General features: G+C 38.9%; 8 protein-coding genes across 8 annotated transcripts; 4 read left to right on the top strand and 4 right to left on the bottom strand. All coding sequences in view use genetic code 12, as the record gives it.

The window, feature by feature from the left end:
- Positions 1 to 268: 268 nt before the first annotated feature.
- On the top strand, positions 269 to 2,137 carry RCK2 (serine/threonine protein kinase; the record flags this gene model as incomplete). The annotated part of the gene is made up of 1 exon (XM_051817543.1): positions 269 to 2,137. The coding sequence occupies one exon, from the start codon at positions 269 to 271 to the stop codon at positions 2,135 to 2,137; it is 1,869 nt and encodes a 622-aa protein (XP_051669122.1).
- A 625-nt stretch (positions 2,138 to 2,762) lies between these two features.
- CANMA_005187 (NADPH:quinone reductase) lies at positions 2,763 to 3,785 on the top strand (the record flags this gene model as incomplete). Its single annotated transcript, XM_051817542.1, has 1 exon — positions 2,763 to 3,785. One exon carries the CDS (start codon positions 2,763 to 2,765, stop codon positions 3,783 to 3,785), a length of 1,023 nt encoding a protein of 340 aa, XP_051669121.1.
- Positions 3,786 to 3,861: 76 nt separating this feature from the next.
- CANMA_005186 (uncharacterized protein) lies at positions 3,862 to 4,446 on the bottom strand (the record flags this gene model as incomplete). The annotated part of the gene is made up of 1 exon (XM_051817541.1): positions 3,862 to 4,446. One exon carries the CDS (start codon positions 4,444 to 4,446, stop codon positions 3,862 to 3,864), a length of 585 nt encoding a protein of 194 aa, XP_051669120.1.
- Positions 4,447 to 4,664: 218 nt separating this feature from the next.
- Positions 4,665 to 6,056, bottom strand: OLE2 (Ole2p; the record flags this gene model as incomplete). The annotated part of the gene is made up of 1 exon (XM_051817540.1): positions 4,665 to 6,056. The coding sequence occupies one exon, from the start codon at positions 6,054 to 6,056 to the stop codon at positions 4,665 to 4,667; it is 1,392 nt and encodes a 463-aa protein (XP_051669119.1).
- Positions 6,057 to 6,610: 554 nt separating this feature from the next.
- On the top strand, positions 6,611 to 8,032 carry CANMA_005184 (uncharacterized protein; the record flags this gene model as incomplete). Its single annotated transcript, XM_051817539.1, has 1 exon — positions 6,611 to 8,032. One exon carries the CDS (start codon positions 6,611 to 6,613, stop codon positions 8,030 to 8,032), a length of 1,422 nt encoding a protein of 473 aa, XP_051669118.1.
- A 49-nt stretch (positions 8,033 to 8,081) lies between these two features.
- CANMA_005183 (uncharacterized protein) lies at positions 8,082 to 10,418 on the bottom strand (the record flags this gene model as incomplete). The annotated part of the gene is made up of 1 exon (XM_051817538.1): positions 8,082 to 10,418. The coding sequence occupies one exon, from the start codon at positions 10,416 to 10,418 to the stop codon at positions 8,082 to 8,084; it is 2,337 nt and encodes a 778-aa protein (XP_051669117.1).
- Positions 10,419 to 10,877: 459 nt separating this feature from the next.
- On the top strand, positions 10,878 to 11,663 carry RFA2 (Rfa2p; the record flags this gene model as incomplete). The annotated part of the gene is made up of 1 exon (XM_051817537.1): positions 10,878 to 11,663. One exon carries the CDS (start codon positions 10,878 to 10,880, stop codon positions 11,661 to 11,663), a length of 786 nt encoding a protein of 261 aa, XP_051669116.1.
- A 45-nt stretch (positions 11,664 to 11,708) lies between these two features.
- Positions 11,709 to 16,499, bottom strand: CANMA_005181 (DEAD/DEAH box helicase; the record flags this gene model as incomplete). The annotated part of the gene is made up of 1 exon (XM_051817536.1): positions 11,709 to 16,499. The coding sequence occupies one exon, from the start codon at positions 16,497 to 16,499 to the stop codon at positions 11,709 to 11,711; it is 4,791 nt and encodes a 1,596-aa protein (XP_051669115.1).
- Between the last annotated feature and the right edge of the window lie 120 nt (positions 16,500 to 16,619).

The raw sequence follows: 16,619 nt of genomic DNA, 5'->3' as shown, positions 1-16,619 counted from the left end.
AAGGAAACCAACCAAGACAGGCAGTGGTGGATATAAAACATTATATACATATATACACCCTTCTTTTCTTCTTTTACTATACTACAATCCATCTATTAAAGCCATCACTAACAACAACTGCTACATCCATACCATAGAACATCTCATTGCATAGAATCAACTACTAGACTAACTACGCTTACGCATTCTATTTTTACTTTTTTGCTATTTCATTATAGAGACGCTTACATATACATACATACCCACATCGTCATAGACATCGACAGTTATGTTTGAAAACTTGAAAGCATTTATCAGACATGGTAAACAGGCTAACGATATGAAAAGAAAACCTGATGGTGCATCACCATACGCCACTACTGCCACTGAAAACCCATTTGGATCAGGCTATCAAATAATTGATGGTGGTATTAGTAAGAATCCATCAGACACCCAATACCAACAATACCAACAACAATTTGAACAACAACAACATCAACAACAGCTAGGTGGGAATGGTTCAGACAGTGCTTATGCCTATGGTACTCCCATGTCCAGTGCTGGTGGTAATCAATCAGACATTACTCTTAATGAACCCGGTCAACAACAACAACAACAACTTCAAGGCAGCAACCACAACCACCACCAACAGCAGGATTACAATAAAGTTGCTACACAATTGGTTGAAGAAGAGAATTTGCAAAAATCCAAGTCCAAGCATTACAAAAACTTAGACAATTATGAAGTGTTGGAACAAATGGGTGAAGGTGCATTTTCAATTGTTAATAAAGCAGTTCACAAGCCAACAGGTAAGGAAGTTGCCATCAAGATATTGCGTAAATTCCAAATGGATCAACAACAGAAACAAGCTGTATTGAAGGAGGTTACCATTATGCGCCAATTAAATCATGCCAACGTTGTATCATTTATTGAATTTATTGATTCACCCGACTATTACTACATTGTTCAAGAATTAGCTTCTGGAGGAGAAATATTCACCATGATTGTTAAGTACACTTATTTGTCGGAAGATTTATCACGTTGGATAATTACTCAAGTGGCTCATGCCATTAGGTATTTGCATGAAGAAGTTGGTATTGTTCATCGAGACATTAAACCCGAGAATTTACTTTTTGAACCAATCGAATTCACTCCTAGTGTTAACCCTATCGCCAAGTTGAGAAAGAGTGATGATCCCAACTCCAAAAAGGATGAAGGCGAATTCACTCCTGGTGTAGGTGGTGGAGGTATTGGAATTGTTAAATTGGCTGATTTTGGTTTATCTAAACAAATCTGGGAACATAACACCAAGACGCCGTGCGGAACTGTTGGGTACACTGCTCCAGAAATTGTTCGTGATGAGCGATATTCCAAAGAAGTTGATATGTGGGCCATTGGATGTGTGTTGTATACTTTATTGTGTGGATTCCCTCCATTTTATGATGAACGCATTGAGACACTTACTGAAAAAGTTGCCAAGGGACAATTTACCTTTTTACAACCATGGTGGGATGAAATTAGTGATGGTGCTAAAAATTGTGTTTCGAATTTGTTAACCGTTGATCCGAAAAAGAGATATACTATTGATGAGTTTTTGCAAGATCCATGGATGAAACAACAAACTGCAGCACCACAGCCACCAACTAATGCTGTCCCACAACCACAACACGTTAAGAAGTCTCATCCAATCCAATCACAAAACATCAATGGTAATGCTAAAAAGTATTCCAAGAAGTCTCGCGTGCAACAACAAAGCTTCAATCAAGATCTTTATTCGCCAGCAGCAGTTGCATTGCGCGATGCCTTTGACATTTCCACTGCTGTGCATCGTATGGGTGAAGAAGCCGCCTTGTCCAACAAGCAAGGTGGTGGTGGTGGTTTACCCAATGTTGAAGATTTGATTGAGGAAGAAGAAGAAGAGAATGAGGAAGATGTAACTGGAAGTGGAAGAGTGTTGCACCATCATTACGATAGCAATACTAATGGAGGTGCTGGTTCTTCAAGGATACCTAGAGCGAGTAATGCACGTGCCGGTGGTAATCGTCGTCATCATCAACAGAATTTGATTAAACCTAAAGGAGGATTTGATTTGAATTTAGGAGGCGCCTCAATCATTGAAAGAAGAAAAAACAAACAAATTCCAATTCAAAGCAGCTAGTCCTCAAGAGGAGAGGGAGAAAAAGTTGCTATAAGTACACTCACAGAGATGAGATATGATGGTGGAATGTTAGATAGAAAGGGGTGATGTTTAGCCTGGTTACATTGTTAGATGTTATGTTATTTTGATTCTTTATTTCTAAATTGTTTTCTACAATACAAATACAAATATACAATTTTTCTGTTTTATTTCATTCACTTCTGTCGTATAGGGACAGTTCTATTGAAGTCCATTGGATGGTTTTCTTTATTATATAGAAATGATGAAATGTATTACTTTTGAAACGAAACTAACAATATTTAGTTGAAAACAAAAAGATGGCGATGTAGTTTACCACAATGGCTTAAAGCGCCAAAGTGTCTTCTTGTGTTGGATACATAAGTGTACTATATCTTGTAAAGTTTTGGATTCACCACTAATTTGACATAAATAGTGTGGGATTTACTGTTTTTGCGCTCACTACTGTTTTGTGTAAAGCCACAGTTTCTTTTGGATTCCATTACCAATTTTGACAAATCTTAGTAATCACTACACATATACATGCATACATATATATATACCACGTTTTCATTCATCAACTAGTTGACCCTCAATTAACCAAGTATCTTTTTTTATATCCAGAACGATGTCCTCCTCCTCGATTCCCAAGACTCAAAAAGTTGTTTTATTCAACGATACCGGAGATTTCGACAAGATCGAATATGTAACCGACTTCCCCACTCCCACAATCGAGTCTGACCATGATATAGTTGTGAAAAACGCCTATGCTGGTATCAACTTTATCGAAGCTTATTTCAGAAAGGGTATCTATCCAATCACTGCCAAACCCTATGTTTTCGGAAGAGAAGCCAGTGGTGAAGTTGTAGCCATTGGGTCTAAAGTAACCAACTTGCAAGTCGGCGATAAGATTGCTTATTTGTCGTCATCGACGTTTGCTCAATACACCAAGATTACTGATCAAGAGTTCAAATACGTCAAATTGCCCGCGCTGGCCAGTGACAAGGATTTGGAAGTCTATGGATCGTTTTTCTTACAAGGGTTAACGGCATTAACATTTATTCATGAGGCGTACAATGTCACCAAGGGCGATTATGTCCTTGTGTGGGCCGCAGCTGGTGGTGTTGGTAAAATCTTGGTGCAATTGATTTCACACTTGGGTGCACATGTAATTGCCATTGCTTCCACAGAGGAGAAGTTGCAATTGGCCAAATCTTACGGAGCTGAGTACTTGATTGATGCCAATAGCGATGACATTGACCAAAAAGTTGATAAAATCACCAATGGTGCTGGAGTAGCGGCATCTTTTGATTCAGTTGGTAAAGATACTTTTTATACATCATTGAATTCATTAGCAAGAAAGGGCACTTTTGTTAGTTACGGAAACTCGTCGGGACCAGTGACACCATTTCCCTTGGCTTTGTTATCACCCAAGAATATCAAGTTGTTGAGACCGCAATTGGGTGCGTATATCGCCACAAAGCAAGAATGGGATCATTATTCTGCTTTGTTATTGGATTTGTATCAACTGGGTAAATTAAAGTTTGATATTTATAAAGTTTACGATTTGAAAGATTATAAACAAGCAGCTCAGGATTTGGAAGGTCGGAAAACTCATGGTAAATTAACTTTGAAGATCCCTCAAAATTAAGAACCACTGTAATACTTTTACAATTTCAGTTAGCTAAATCCTTTTATGTCTTATATACACATGAAATAAATATATGTTACAATTTTGGTCGACTTTGTTCATACTTCAGTAAATCCTGGGGAGTCACGACACCATATACAAAATTTCCCAGATCATTAGTAATGATGGCGAAATAATTGCCCCTATTGAAAAACGAAGCTAAGTCTTCTAAGGGACTATATGGAGTCAAGACGCTATATCTCTTACCTCTCGGCTTCAAAATCTTTGTCTTTGGTGTGGTGTTTCCGACACCATTAGTGCCATTACCACCCTTGGGGTTCTTTTGCAAAATCACCTGTTCGTATTTCCGCTTGGTTGATGGGTTGAACCACAACATATAATTAAACACAATAGGTTCTTTCAACAGATCAGCACTGGGGGAATCTGAAGAAGGTGAGTTGGCTTTGAATTGCTCCAAGTTGACTACGCCCAATAACCGTTTATTCAACTCGTGTATTACTGGTAGATAAGTAAATTCATATTCGTAACCAATTTCAATGGCATCGTATATCGATGATGTAGGGTTGGTGGATATTGCGAGCGGGATGTTGAGGTCTTCGATTGTGGCACCGCGGTAGTCTTGGGTGGTGAAAATGGTTGTATTAGATGGGGCTTGTGTCATTTGTGGTTGGTGTTGAGGTAGAAAGGGGATGTTTCTTTTCGTTTTTCGACTGCAATTTTTTTATATGTTTTATTTGGGTTAATTTTTTTTCTTTTTGCGCAAACACTTAACCTACTGCTATCCAAAACAAGTGTCACCACTTGCAATACACTGACCTGCTTGCCTTTTAAAAATAAATAAAAATAAATATAAAAGCTACTGTCCTGTTCTATATATAACTATGCAGCTTCAGCAGTACGATACTCATTTGAACCACCACCCCTCGATTCAGATACTTCCCTCACCTCACCTTCTTCTTTAACCACTCGAGTCCAAACTTCTTCATCGTTTCCATTATCCAATATCCCAATTCGCATAGTTGCCAATAAATTAATCGCAGCCGTCAGATGTCCATAGACCCCACCATAAAACGCTCTGGTGGCATCTTTACCGTGTGATGCTTTCAACAACTGGACACCACCAGGATGTTGATCCATAAATGGAGTGATGTCGTGAATGATGTTTTGAATCACGATATAAATGCGATCTTTATTCGATGACGATTCAATTGTTCGTTTAAAATCCTGTGGTGTAATTAATGGTAATTTGGATATCGGAGTCCCCCAGTTCAATTGACTTCGCATCCGATTAAGTATCTGTTGCTGTTGTTGAAGTCGCAAGTGCTCAACTAAATTATCTGGCGTCCGACATAATTCACAAACGATACCTAATTTGTCCAACGTCCAAATAAACCATTTGGTTGGGTCATAGGTGAAATAGGTGTTGTTACTTCGATAATCATGGGGGAATTCGTGGTGGTAATTTTGGTGTGATTGGCCATAGGTGAGTAACGCCATCAATGGATTCTGACAATCCTGGGATGAGTTTTTGTCGTTGAATGGCTGTGATGGGATGGTTACTTGAATTTGTTTTAAATGACACAAGGATTCAGTAGTGAGTAATGATTGTTGACATAAAAACATGCGAAATATTCCCGGGTATATTAAGCCATGCATTGCTGTATCATTGCAAAACAATTTGGTAGCCACAACGGGGATTACAATGGTGGTGATTAAAAACCAAAAGAAATATGTCCTCTCCTGCCAATTTAACAAATTCTTCAAATTCTCATCGTATGTATCTTTAAACTCAGTATCTTCCTCTTCGTCTTCACTATCATTATCAAATTCATCTCGAAGACCAAAAGCTTCTCTTTGTTCCTTATCGAGTTTAAAATCTTGTGAAATCCTAGCTTCATCTACATTTTGCGGAAATTCCTGTTCGATAAATTCATCATAAAACTTGACGGCTTTAGGCTTCTTCAATAACCATCCATAATGACTAAATAATAACCCACGCTTAATCAGGTACGGATCTCGTTCGGTGTCATCTGTGAAATGATGGTGGGCCCGATGCAATGACGCCCACCACCTAATTGCTCCTAACCCACAACTACTTCCAAAAATGGCAAAATAATATTTCAACGGAATAAATCTAATCTTGTATGAATTATGAGCAAAGTATTTATGATAACCGGCCGTGAATGCCAACATGGTGATGTTGAAATACACAATGGTGAAATACAATGTGATTTGGTTCTCCGGTAGTATACTCTCGTTAAAGTAAAGCATGTAACCTAGCATCAAAAGAGGTAAAATGACGGTTGTGAAAGTGTGGGTATAGTTTATCCTCAAAAAAAAATTTCTCCTTCGTTTTCTTATCTCTTTAATTCGGGTATTTTTCATCTTTGCTGCTTGATTAATCAAGCTTTGCGGCTTAGACGTTGTGGATGAGGTGCTGGAGGAAACAACTTTCCTTCGTTGTATCTTGATGCTTTGACCATTGCGCTGTTTTCCGTCCATTTGAGGGGTCGAGGAGGAGGAGGGGGTTGGAGGATATAGACAGATTATGGGGATAGTAATGTTATGTGCTTATTACTTAACCTAAAGGCCTATAATACGGCGTGGTTATTATAGTAGATGAATTGAGATGTATGTCAAGGGGTCCTCTGTGAATGTTCAGATTCCTGTGTGATTTGGAGTTGCGTGTAATTTGTTCAAAATAAAATACACTTTACAACAAACAAAATAAACAAAAAAATCAAGAGAGGAAGAAAAAACAGAGAACAAACCATCCAACTGGAAAGTTTTAAAGCACTTGAAAGCTTTGTCTTGTTAGTTGCACCATGTCTCAAATACCGTTACCTAATCAGCAAGTGCCCCCACCTAATCAACAGCCTCCACCTAATCAACCTAGATCCACAGCAAGCTCAATACCTGCCATATCCTACACACCAACAGATATAACTATCCCTCCATCACTATACGACAAGGTTCCAAACCTTAAAGAGTATAGGAAGTTGAAAAAAGCGGAAAAGCAAGTAGACTTGCTCATTGCTAGAAAAGCTCTTGACTTTCAAGCTATACAACAAAAGACAATTCATCCATTTGAATATAAACCAAGCACCGGAATATTAAGAGTGTTTGTATATAATAATTGTGAACACCAACCGTGGCAAAACCAGTTATTGCAACAAGATGGGGAAACTGTGCCTGAAAATACTACACCAAGTTGGACTTTACGTGTTGAAGGTAAATTCATTAATGACGACAAATCTGCCCAGGAGGAAACCAACAATTTGAAATTTAGTGCATTTTTATCAGGAATATCAGTTGATCTTTTGGAGAATGAACATTATCCCAATTTACAAGAATCCCACAGTAACATCATCGAATGGAGAGACGATACAACAAATAATGTAGGCAGAGACCCTGCCGCAGCTGTTGGGTTTGATGGAATGGATATTAAAAGAGAAGGGAAATTCAATATTAAAGTGAAAATCGCCTTGATGGTCAAGAGCTTTACTTCTAGATTGGGCGTCACTGATGATATGGCCAAGTTTATGGGAAAACTAGAATGTACTCATCAAGAAGTCATGTACACCATTTGGCAATATGTCTTGAATAAGAAGCTTTTTGTAAAGACGGAGAAATACAGTCACGTTCCAGCCGTGGAAGGTTTAGGATCCACTAATCCAGGTGCTGAGAAGGATCGCAGTGCTAATGATGACCTTACCTTAGTCGAAGCAGACGAGGTGCTATATGAATTATTGAAGGTTCGTGAATTTAGATTTTCCGATTTATACGGATTGATTCAACAACATTTCAAGCCCAGACAACCAATAATTTTGGACTATGAAGTAGATACGAGAAGATCAACTACTTTAGGAGATGTTGTTTTGGATATACCTACCGAATTGCCCGTGAATATATCCAAAGCCCAACGAGAACTATTGGAAATGAACAAAACAGCTCTTGAAAACTTGTCTCATCATGATTCTGTGATTGAAAAATTAAATCAGAAAATTTCATTGGCTATCATTGAAATGAGAAATGCTAACTCAAGAGAAACATTTTACAGTGAATTGAGTAAAGATCCAGTAAAGTTTGTTGAGCAATGGTTAGTAAGTCAAGCTGAAACTCTCAAAGCTTTGAAGAGTGATGAAGGATACGATGAAGAAATTGTTAGAAGGGCTAAATATTTTGAAGATCATGAAGATTTGATCAAGGAGAAGGTTGATCTCTTGTTTGGATCAAGCAAGTTTTAGGAGATAAAAATAATCAAGAAATAAAAACGTGAATTGTATTAATAATATATCAATCAATATATTCTTCATCGTCCTCTGAATCATTGGCATCGGGCATATCATCATCGTCTATATAATTATCATCGTCGTTAGCGTTATCACCTATTGTCTCATCAACTACTTCACCAAACGCATCATCGTATTTTGCTGCTGCACGTTTATCACTGTAGTCCACTGTTTTCATCCTTTTTTGCCTAGGTGTACTCTCCAAGTTTTCCTGATTTTTAATTAATGGGTACAAGTTTGAAAGATAATCACGCAAATGCACGATTGAATGCTGTAAATCCCAAGAAGGGCGAAATCTTTCAGTGTCTTGCAATTGAGTATTCAAAAATTCAATAAAACTCTTCAATTCCGCTGCATTTGAGGCAACTTCGTACCAAGCTTCAGAGTCATCAAAAATTCGATTTGTTGAATTCTCTACCTCATTTCCATCTTCGTCAAATTCAACACCTTCAGTTTCTAACGCGCCAACTAGGATCAGGTTGGTATTTTGAACATAAAGCTTAAAATCTGAAGGTAATACTGCACCCAATCCAACATCCTGTCCCTTGAACACAGTATTCATTTTCTTTACTGATGAAAGTCCCCCATTGTCCCCATCAGCCATACGACAAAGGTAAAACCTACCAACATAAAAACCCAAATCTCCTACAACTTGGTCAACCAACCGAAGATTCATTGAATGCAACGTTGGGTCAGATGAAGGATCTACATACTTCAAATCCTCCTCGGTTGATTTCATCTTTGCTAATCTCGACTCTGCTCTTGTCTTTGCTTGTTGACAATTAGCAAATCCATACAAAAGTGCCCTCGACGCATAGTATGTATGCTTTTCTCCTGGTAATTCTTGATTCTGAACGTTTTGGGAAACGTAGTTCTTTATGATATCGGAAGTAGATAAAGACCACTGGGCTAACGTCTTGAGTATGAGTAGCCTGTCCAAGGGATTTTCCAAACCACCCAATCCCTTTGATTCAAATTCACTAGTGTAGAAAGGGTTAAATGTCGTTACAAAATCAGCTTCTTTCGGGAATTCAGTAATTAATATGTCTGGTTTCGCTGCATCTACTGGTTCACCGGCTTCATACACATCCAGTTCGACTGGACTGAACATTTTCCATTCTTTCGGTAGTCCCAATTTAGCACTTTGGGGTTTAAGTTCCAGAATTGCACTTGTCGTCGACGTCACTTCTTTCTTCCTATTCAAGACCAATGTGAGAAGTTTCTTGAACAACTCTTCCATTTCAACTGATACATGTGTGTCATCCTGTTCTTCTTGCTCCCGTAAGGCTTCTTCTTTCAGTGTATATTCTGAACCCTCAAACTGTTCCTTGGGAACAGGTAAGCTCAACCCGGTTTCAAAACTCTTAGGTCCCAAATTTTTAACAGGTAAAATCTCTCTAAACTTGGATAAAAACGCAATTAGATACACGATATCAGTTGCATATGGTGCTTTACGTATGGGATACCCCAATGCTAATTCGTAGAAATCATCCAAGCGGCTAGAGTCATGATGATCCATCAACTCTTCTTCATAACTTATTGGAATCAATGGTGATGGCAATACCTTGGAGTTACGCTTTACAATAGCATTGCGGTTCGGATTAATGACAGGTTTTTTACTGGGGGCTAATCTCTTCATCTCAGAAAGCGACGAAAATGTACCAGTCTGTTTTGGTACATTTACCATTAATTTGACAGATCCTTTATTATTACTCTCATCAGCCTCGACTCGACCTTGCTCTGGTACAGAATCTTTATTGGGGGAGGCTGACTTTATGACAGAAAAGTTGAGAACCGATTGCTGACGTTTCTTGATTGCATCCAGTGTAATCTTGCCACGTGTTTCTTTTCTCAAATTTTTCCCACCTCTGGAACCAGGCCCTTCAACAGGTTGCATATCAAGTCGAAACTTTGACATTACAGACTCGTTATAGTTTTTGCTCGACGATGTTGCAAGAGGAGATGGAGGTTTTAATATGTGCTTACGTGGACGTCCAAGACGTAGCTGTTTCCCATCTGGATTGTATTGAACAAGTTTCATTCCAAGCATTTCTTCTTCTGAATTTTGTACTCTGTCTATGGAATCAATTGGGGGTGGGGAAGATGTATTCAAACCTTCTTGCGTGTCACATTGTCGCATATCATTCAATAATTTCAAAGCCGCTTCTGCATTACTGGAGGATGTAGGAGCTAGGTCATCTCTTTCTTGTGAAAAAGTTTCTATGGTGTTGTTGGCTTTGGATGGGACTACTTCTGCTTCGCCAACTTTTTCTTCATCTAAAAACCTCGTGCCATCTTCAATTTGGTAGTTTGACACTTCGGGATCTATACTCGAATCCATCAAAATATGTTTAGTTTGTAACCTTCGGCGGGTGTTATTGAGTGACCAGTTTCACTAGAAAGGGATTGTAGAATTTCAATTGAGTGCCGGTTGTAAGTTTAATGTAAAAGCAGAGATTTTCATCAAGCTCTATACGCTACCAAATATAGACTAATTGAGAACAGACACTACGCGGATAATATTATTCATGGTACGAAGAGGAAATAGATAGCTATGATTAACTCATGGCTACAATACTTCTCTAACAAGTCGTGTTCTGCTATTCCTGACGTTTACATTACTCGCCTTCGTAGATATAACCTGCATCATTTCTACCTTCCTCCACTCTACTCGCTTATGACTTGAACAGCCAAAAAAGAAGAGAACAAAGAAAAAGAAAACTCAAAAAACAAAAGTCAAAACGCGTCTTTGCCAACTTCTCTTTACACACCATTTAATAAACCTAACAACAACTGTACAATGTCAGACTTTGGAAACTACGGAAATTTTGGTGGTGATTACGGTGGAGGTGGATTCTCCAATAGCGGACTCTCTCAAGGCGGGTTCAGCGGAGACGCAAACTCGCAACAAAATAAAGTACAAACACGTAATAGTATCGCTCCGGTAACTATTAAGCAGATTCTCGAAGCAGAACAGCCCGTACCTGATGGAGAATTCAAGGTTCACAATGTGAGCATTAGTTTGGTTGGCTTTATTGGCGTTGTCCGAAAAGTACACGCCACTGGAATGACTTTGTTCGTCACTGTGGAGGATGGTACAGGATCAATCGATGTTCGTAAATGGATTGATGAGAATAACAGTTCTCTTGAACAAGAGAAAGAGAAGTACATGGAATACTTGAATAAGTACGTATTTGTTGGTGGTGCATTGAAAGTTTACAACAACAATAAAAACATACAGAACGCGTCCATTAGTGTTATAGAAGACAGCAACCAGATTATATACCATCATTTGAATGCTATCTATAATCATTTGAAAAGTCAGGGTATTACCAAGAGCGACGGTTCAGCTGCCAATGGTGCCAATGATAACAAGTTGTTTGTCGATAACGAAGGTTCAGCTACTGATAGAGTGTTGAATTTCATTAGGCAAGAAAGTAAGACAATGCCAGAAGGTGTACCAATTACATACATCACACAAAAATTATCCATATCGGAAAAAGAGGGAGAGAAGCATTGTAATGACTTGGTAGAAAGCGGGAAGATTTATGTTGGATTTAATGATGGTGGATATATAGCTGTCTAGGTACGAAAGTCTAATACAATTGAGTATAAAATTAGCCGTAATTTACTAGAAACCTAAATTCTGTTGCGATTGTTTGGCACTGAAAAAGGAATGCCACAAATCACTATTAGTCACATTTTCTCCTTGTGCATGTTTCTCTAAAAGTTCATCGGCACCGACACTAGACATCATTGTCAACGAATCGGCTTCACTCAACTTAATCTCGCTGGGCTCCGATTCTTCTTTGTCAGGAGCACTCATTTGGATCAATTTAATTCTTTTGTTGGTAGACGTGATGATAATACTTTCCTCGACTGTGTTTTCGATGGCAAACATCCATACCGTGGTTGGTTTTGTCTGGCCTATCCTGTGGATGCGCGAGATCGCTTGTAACTCCAATGATGTATTTACCAACGGCTCGCACAAGAATATATGCGTGGCATTCACTAACGTCAACCCACTGGCCTGAGACTTGGCGTTCAAAAGAAAACATGTAACTTTGTTTTCAGCTTGTTTGAAGTATTCCACTGCCGCTTCCTTTTTCGGTTTCTTTGATGAAACGTGGCTTTGATCGGGAAGGAAAACACTATCGGTTCCAACAAATGTTATTCCTGCTGACTTTAAAGCGTTACTCAATATGTACAACATATCCTGCCACTGACTAAATATAACAATTTGAACATTTGGATCGCACTTTTTCAAATAACTGGCCTGCTTCACAATCATGTCTACTTTGGTGCTATATGACGCGTCAAGTTTTATCTCTTGCACTTCTTGAACCAAATCCTGATTTAAAGGTTTGTAAATCGAATTGATTGCAGCACCCCTTTTAGGCTTTATCTCCAGATTCTGAACTTCCTTAGCTTTCAACTCTGGAGCATACCTCGTGAAGTTGTAAACAGACATGATATCAATCCTCGCCTTACACATTGGACAGGTGTGCGAGCTCTTCATCCAGTGTTCTAAACAGTCCTTACAATACTTGTGTCCACACAGGGTCAACGACCCAATGCTGATACTAGACTGGCAGATGATACATGTCATTACATCTTCACGATTCTCATTAACACTCTGCTGCGATTCTTTTACCAACTCTGACAAGTATCGAAAGCGGCCAACTGCACTGTCCATATACCTCGTCACATCCTTCAATATGACCAATGCCCCCAAGATTGACGATCTAATACGAAAAGGATCAAGATCTTTCCTGTCCAAATACGGATATTCTCTTAATTTCACAGTATCCGATATCTGTTGGAGCTGCTTGAAATACTCAACCCTCGCATTAAAAACAGCATTACAGTTCACATTCAACTCTCTCGCAATCAACGTTTGTGCTAACTTTTGATTATCATAAAGAATACGGAATTTTTTACCAAAGACTTTGAATAGATCTAGGTCTAACCCAACTGCCTTGGAAGAGGACTCCTCTAACTCATCCTCCAATAGTGTCAACTCCGAAACTAGTTTTGAAAAGTCTATCTTGTCATTTGCGTGTATATTATTGGGCTGTGTTGGGTTAAATCTCTCTTCGAGCAGACCAGTAATTAGCCCTTTTCTTTTCATAAGAAGGGAGTCCAAAGATGTTAAAAGGTCCTCAGCTATACCTTGCATCTCCAAATGCTTTTCATAGTCGTTGTCTACGGCATCTCCTACATCGTCCGCATCCTTTTTCCCCTGATCAACAATATCAATATCCTTTCTGTCAACGGGATCCGATAACAATTCAACCAAGGTCGAAAACTTTGTATTGAACTCGACCGAAATTTTGTTGAGCACACTTACAAATGCACCAACCCGGCTCAAAAAAGACTGAACCTTTGTGGTGATTGCAAATGGGGTCAAATCATCCATCTTCATGATTGGAAGCTTGTTGAAAAGCTTTTTGGATGATTTCGGAAGTAAATTCTTAGCATCGTCAACAAAATCCTCTTCAAGTGGAAATAAGTAGCCTCTGTCAGATATTCGAGATGCGAGTGTCTTGTAAAACTGCTTTACCGCACTGCCTAAAATTTTTACCCTGACACCCTCAGCGAGCTCATAGTACTTGGCCTCATTCTCCTGAGCAGTACCTAGATCGATAAAAGCGTTGTGAAACTCAAACTCTGAAACAGGAATCGAAGTTGCTAAAGAAGCTAGCTCGATTGATCGACCTTGATCATCAAATTGTTTGATCACATCCTTCAATGGGTTCAAATCAACTTCGGGTTTAAATTCCTTGACATGTTCTTGAAACTCTGGATCGTATAACTGGAAATTAGCAGAAGCATATAAAAAGTAAAAACGATGCAACGTTAAAAGCCAATTACGAAGTCTGGTCCTTGTAGATGATATCAATGTTTCATTGGTGTTACCTTCATTCTGTTTGTCTGTTTGAATTCTGCCTATATCATCATCATCATCGACTTCAGTGTCAGAATTGCTCTTGTAATCCTGAATGTATTTGTCAAGTATTTTCTCAATTCGATTAATGACACTGACCGTTTCAATTATCCCAACTTTCAAATACTTTACAGCTTGTTCGGGGTAGTAAACAAATTCTAGCAAGTCCGAGAGTTGGGACAAAACTTCAATTTTTCGCCTTTCAAAATCACTTAACTCACCGTACAGACGCGTCAACATATCTTTCAACAAGTAGTCCAAAGTTTTTAATGAGTCAATCAAAGCTATTCTATTCTTCAAGTTAGCGCGTTTCATCCTTCTCGAATTAAGCTGCAAGTTGCCAACCTGCGGAGAGCAGCAAATTTGTCTCAACCTTGATAGCCAAGTCCGCATCAAGGTTAGTACAGCAGGTGCAAGGGGGTCCCAATCGTTGGATAATGGATTACCCATCTCATCTAGCCCTATGTGGGATAAGCATTCGGAAAATTTTTCATCATACAAGTCCTGTTCAACAGGAGTAAACGGAATAGTCAACAAAACTCGATTCTGCGGAGGCAATTTAATATCATCATGCACCATGGCTTTTGTGTGCCTGATTGCTATATTTGACCAAAAGGATTTGAACTCGGATGCATTATTAAGTAGAAGATCCCACGACAAGACGCCGATGTCATAGTTGAACGGATAGAATCTTAAAAATTTCAAGTACGAAAACAAGTCGTTCAAATCTCGCTTTATAGGCGTACCAGACACTCCCCAAGCATGAAATCTGGGGATTAATGCTGCGCTTTGAAAGGCTTTGGATATGGTCAGGGACACCATCTGCACCTCATCTAAGATGATCCTCCAAAATTGAATGAGCATTAGCGGAGACTCGTACTCATTTCTGCGGTACCAATCTGGTATCTTGCTATGTCTCAATGCCAACTGTATTTCATCCTGCAATGCCTGTTCATAATCAGTTTCCAGCTGCAGTGAGTTTGTCTTTTTGTTTGCATGCTGGGGCTTCCTTAAACTTGTCAATTGAAAGAGAGTCAGGTAGTCATTAGCTAAAGTATCCTCGACTTCCACCAGGCTGGAGTCTGTATTATCTTTTGTATCTTGGTAAGGCGTGTCTCGCTTTGCACCCCTTGTTTTTCTCAACTTGCTCGAATACTTAGCATAGTCTAACTCTTTGGATATTATTTGGTACGTTGTAATAACTACATCAAATTTGCGTAGGTACTCCGCAATTACTGCTGGTTTATTGTCAAACATCGGATAGTTTGAAACTCCTTTGTATTCGGTTAGGGCTAAGGATGGTGCCAAATTAATAATTTCCTTTTTCCACTGCTGAAGTATAGCTGAGGGAGCAATAATTAAAGTTGTACGACCCTTTATGATAGTCTTGGCGTCCCCAAACTCATTCAACGGTAGGCTTAGTTTCTTATCCACATCATCTACAGGACGCTGGTTTAGCAAAATTAGCGCCGTCGTTTCAACTGTTTTACCAAGACCCATTTCTTCACTCAACAAACACCTGGCAGGAAGGGTCGCGGGATATAGATTCTTATCCTTTTGATGTAAATAGTCGAGAAGATAGTCTCTGACCTGATCCTTAGTTACAAGATGACTGGTGTATTTGTTGAAAAATACTTTTTTCTTGGATATCTCTGTTATTTCCCAACCGTACCATATCTTGTTGATGACGTCCAACATTTTGTCTTCATCGATCAAGTCACCTTCGCAAAAGTAAAGGACTTGATCACACCTGTTTGTTTCAAAGTTGTATTTCGCGTTTTCCTTATCTAGCATCCAATTCACTGTCTTCTTCTGAAATTTCAACAAATTGGTTTCGAGTTCAGGTATATCAAAATCTCCCTCAAATGCTGGCAATTGCCCCGTGTGTTCACATATGCTTTTGTAGAAGAGCTGGGGACTTACCTTTAGTGATTCTTTAGCACTAATTGAGTTTTCCCTGCTTTCCAAAATGTTTATCAATGGAGCCAGTATCTTCCTCAGGATAGTATTTTCCAAGTTCAAGCTGTAATCTAGAGAGTACGTCACTTTCAAATGTATCAATTTGTTCCCTAATTTCAAGTTTAAACGAGAATCAGCGGTAATTCCATACTTGTTATTTGTTAAAGCCAATAGTCGTATTTCATCTCGTGGCATTTGTGAATCTGACACATCAGCTATCTCAACCAAGGTTTGCCAAGTCTTTTGAAAGTACTTCACACTTAGCCTTCCGTTCTTCCCGAGCGAGAGCTTGACAGGCTTATTTGTCACTTCAATATTATTGGTTCCTCCATATTCATCAACAAGTTTTATAGATCGGTCTACGATTCTCAACTTTTCACACTCAGTATTCGTGCTTACTCTTCTTTTCTTTGTAGTAGGCCTGAGATCTGTCCCTGCATAAGCTTCATCTGTCTTATGCAGCTCTCCACCAAAACATTTGAGAATGGCGTTCTCATATATAGCCTCTATACGCATATGTATGTTGTGTAGGTTGGAAACTCTGTAGTTGCCTTTGGGTATTTAGGAAAAGCAATATATTTCTGATAATCGCGAGAATCAAAAACAATGCAAATTGCATTATCGTACTATATCTCT

The sequence above is a fragment of the Candida margitis genome (genome assembly GCF_024628925.1).
Source record: "Candida margitis strain CBS 14175 chromosome Unknown scaffold5, whole genome shotgun sequence".
NCBI classification, from domain to species: Eukaryota; Fungi; Ascomycota; class Pichiomycetes; order Serinales; family Debaryomycetaceae; genus Lodderomyces; species Lodderomyces margitis.
This window is presented reverse-complemented; position numbering and strand designations above follow the sequence as displayed.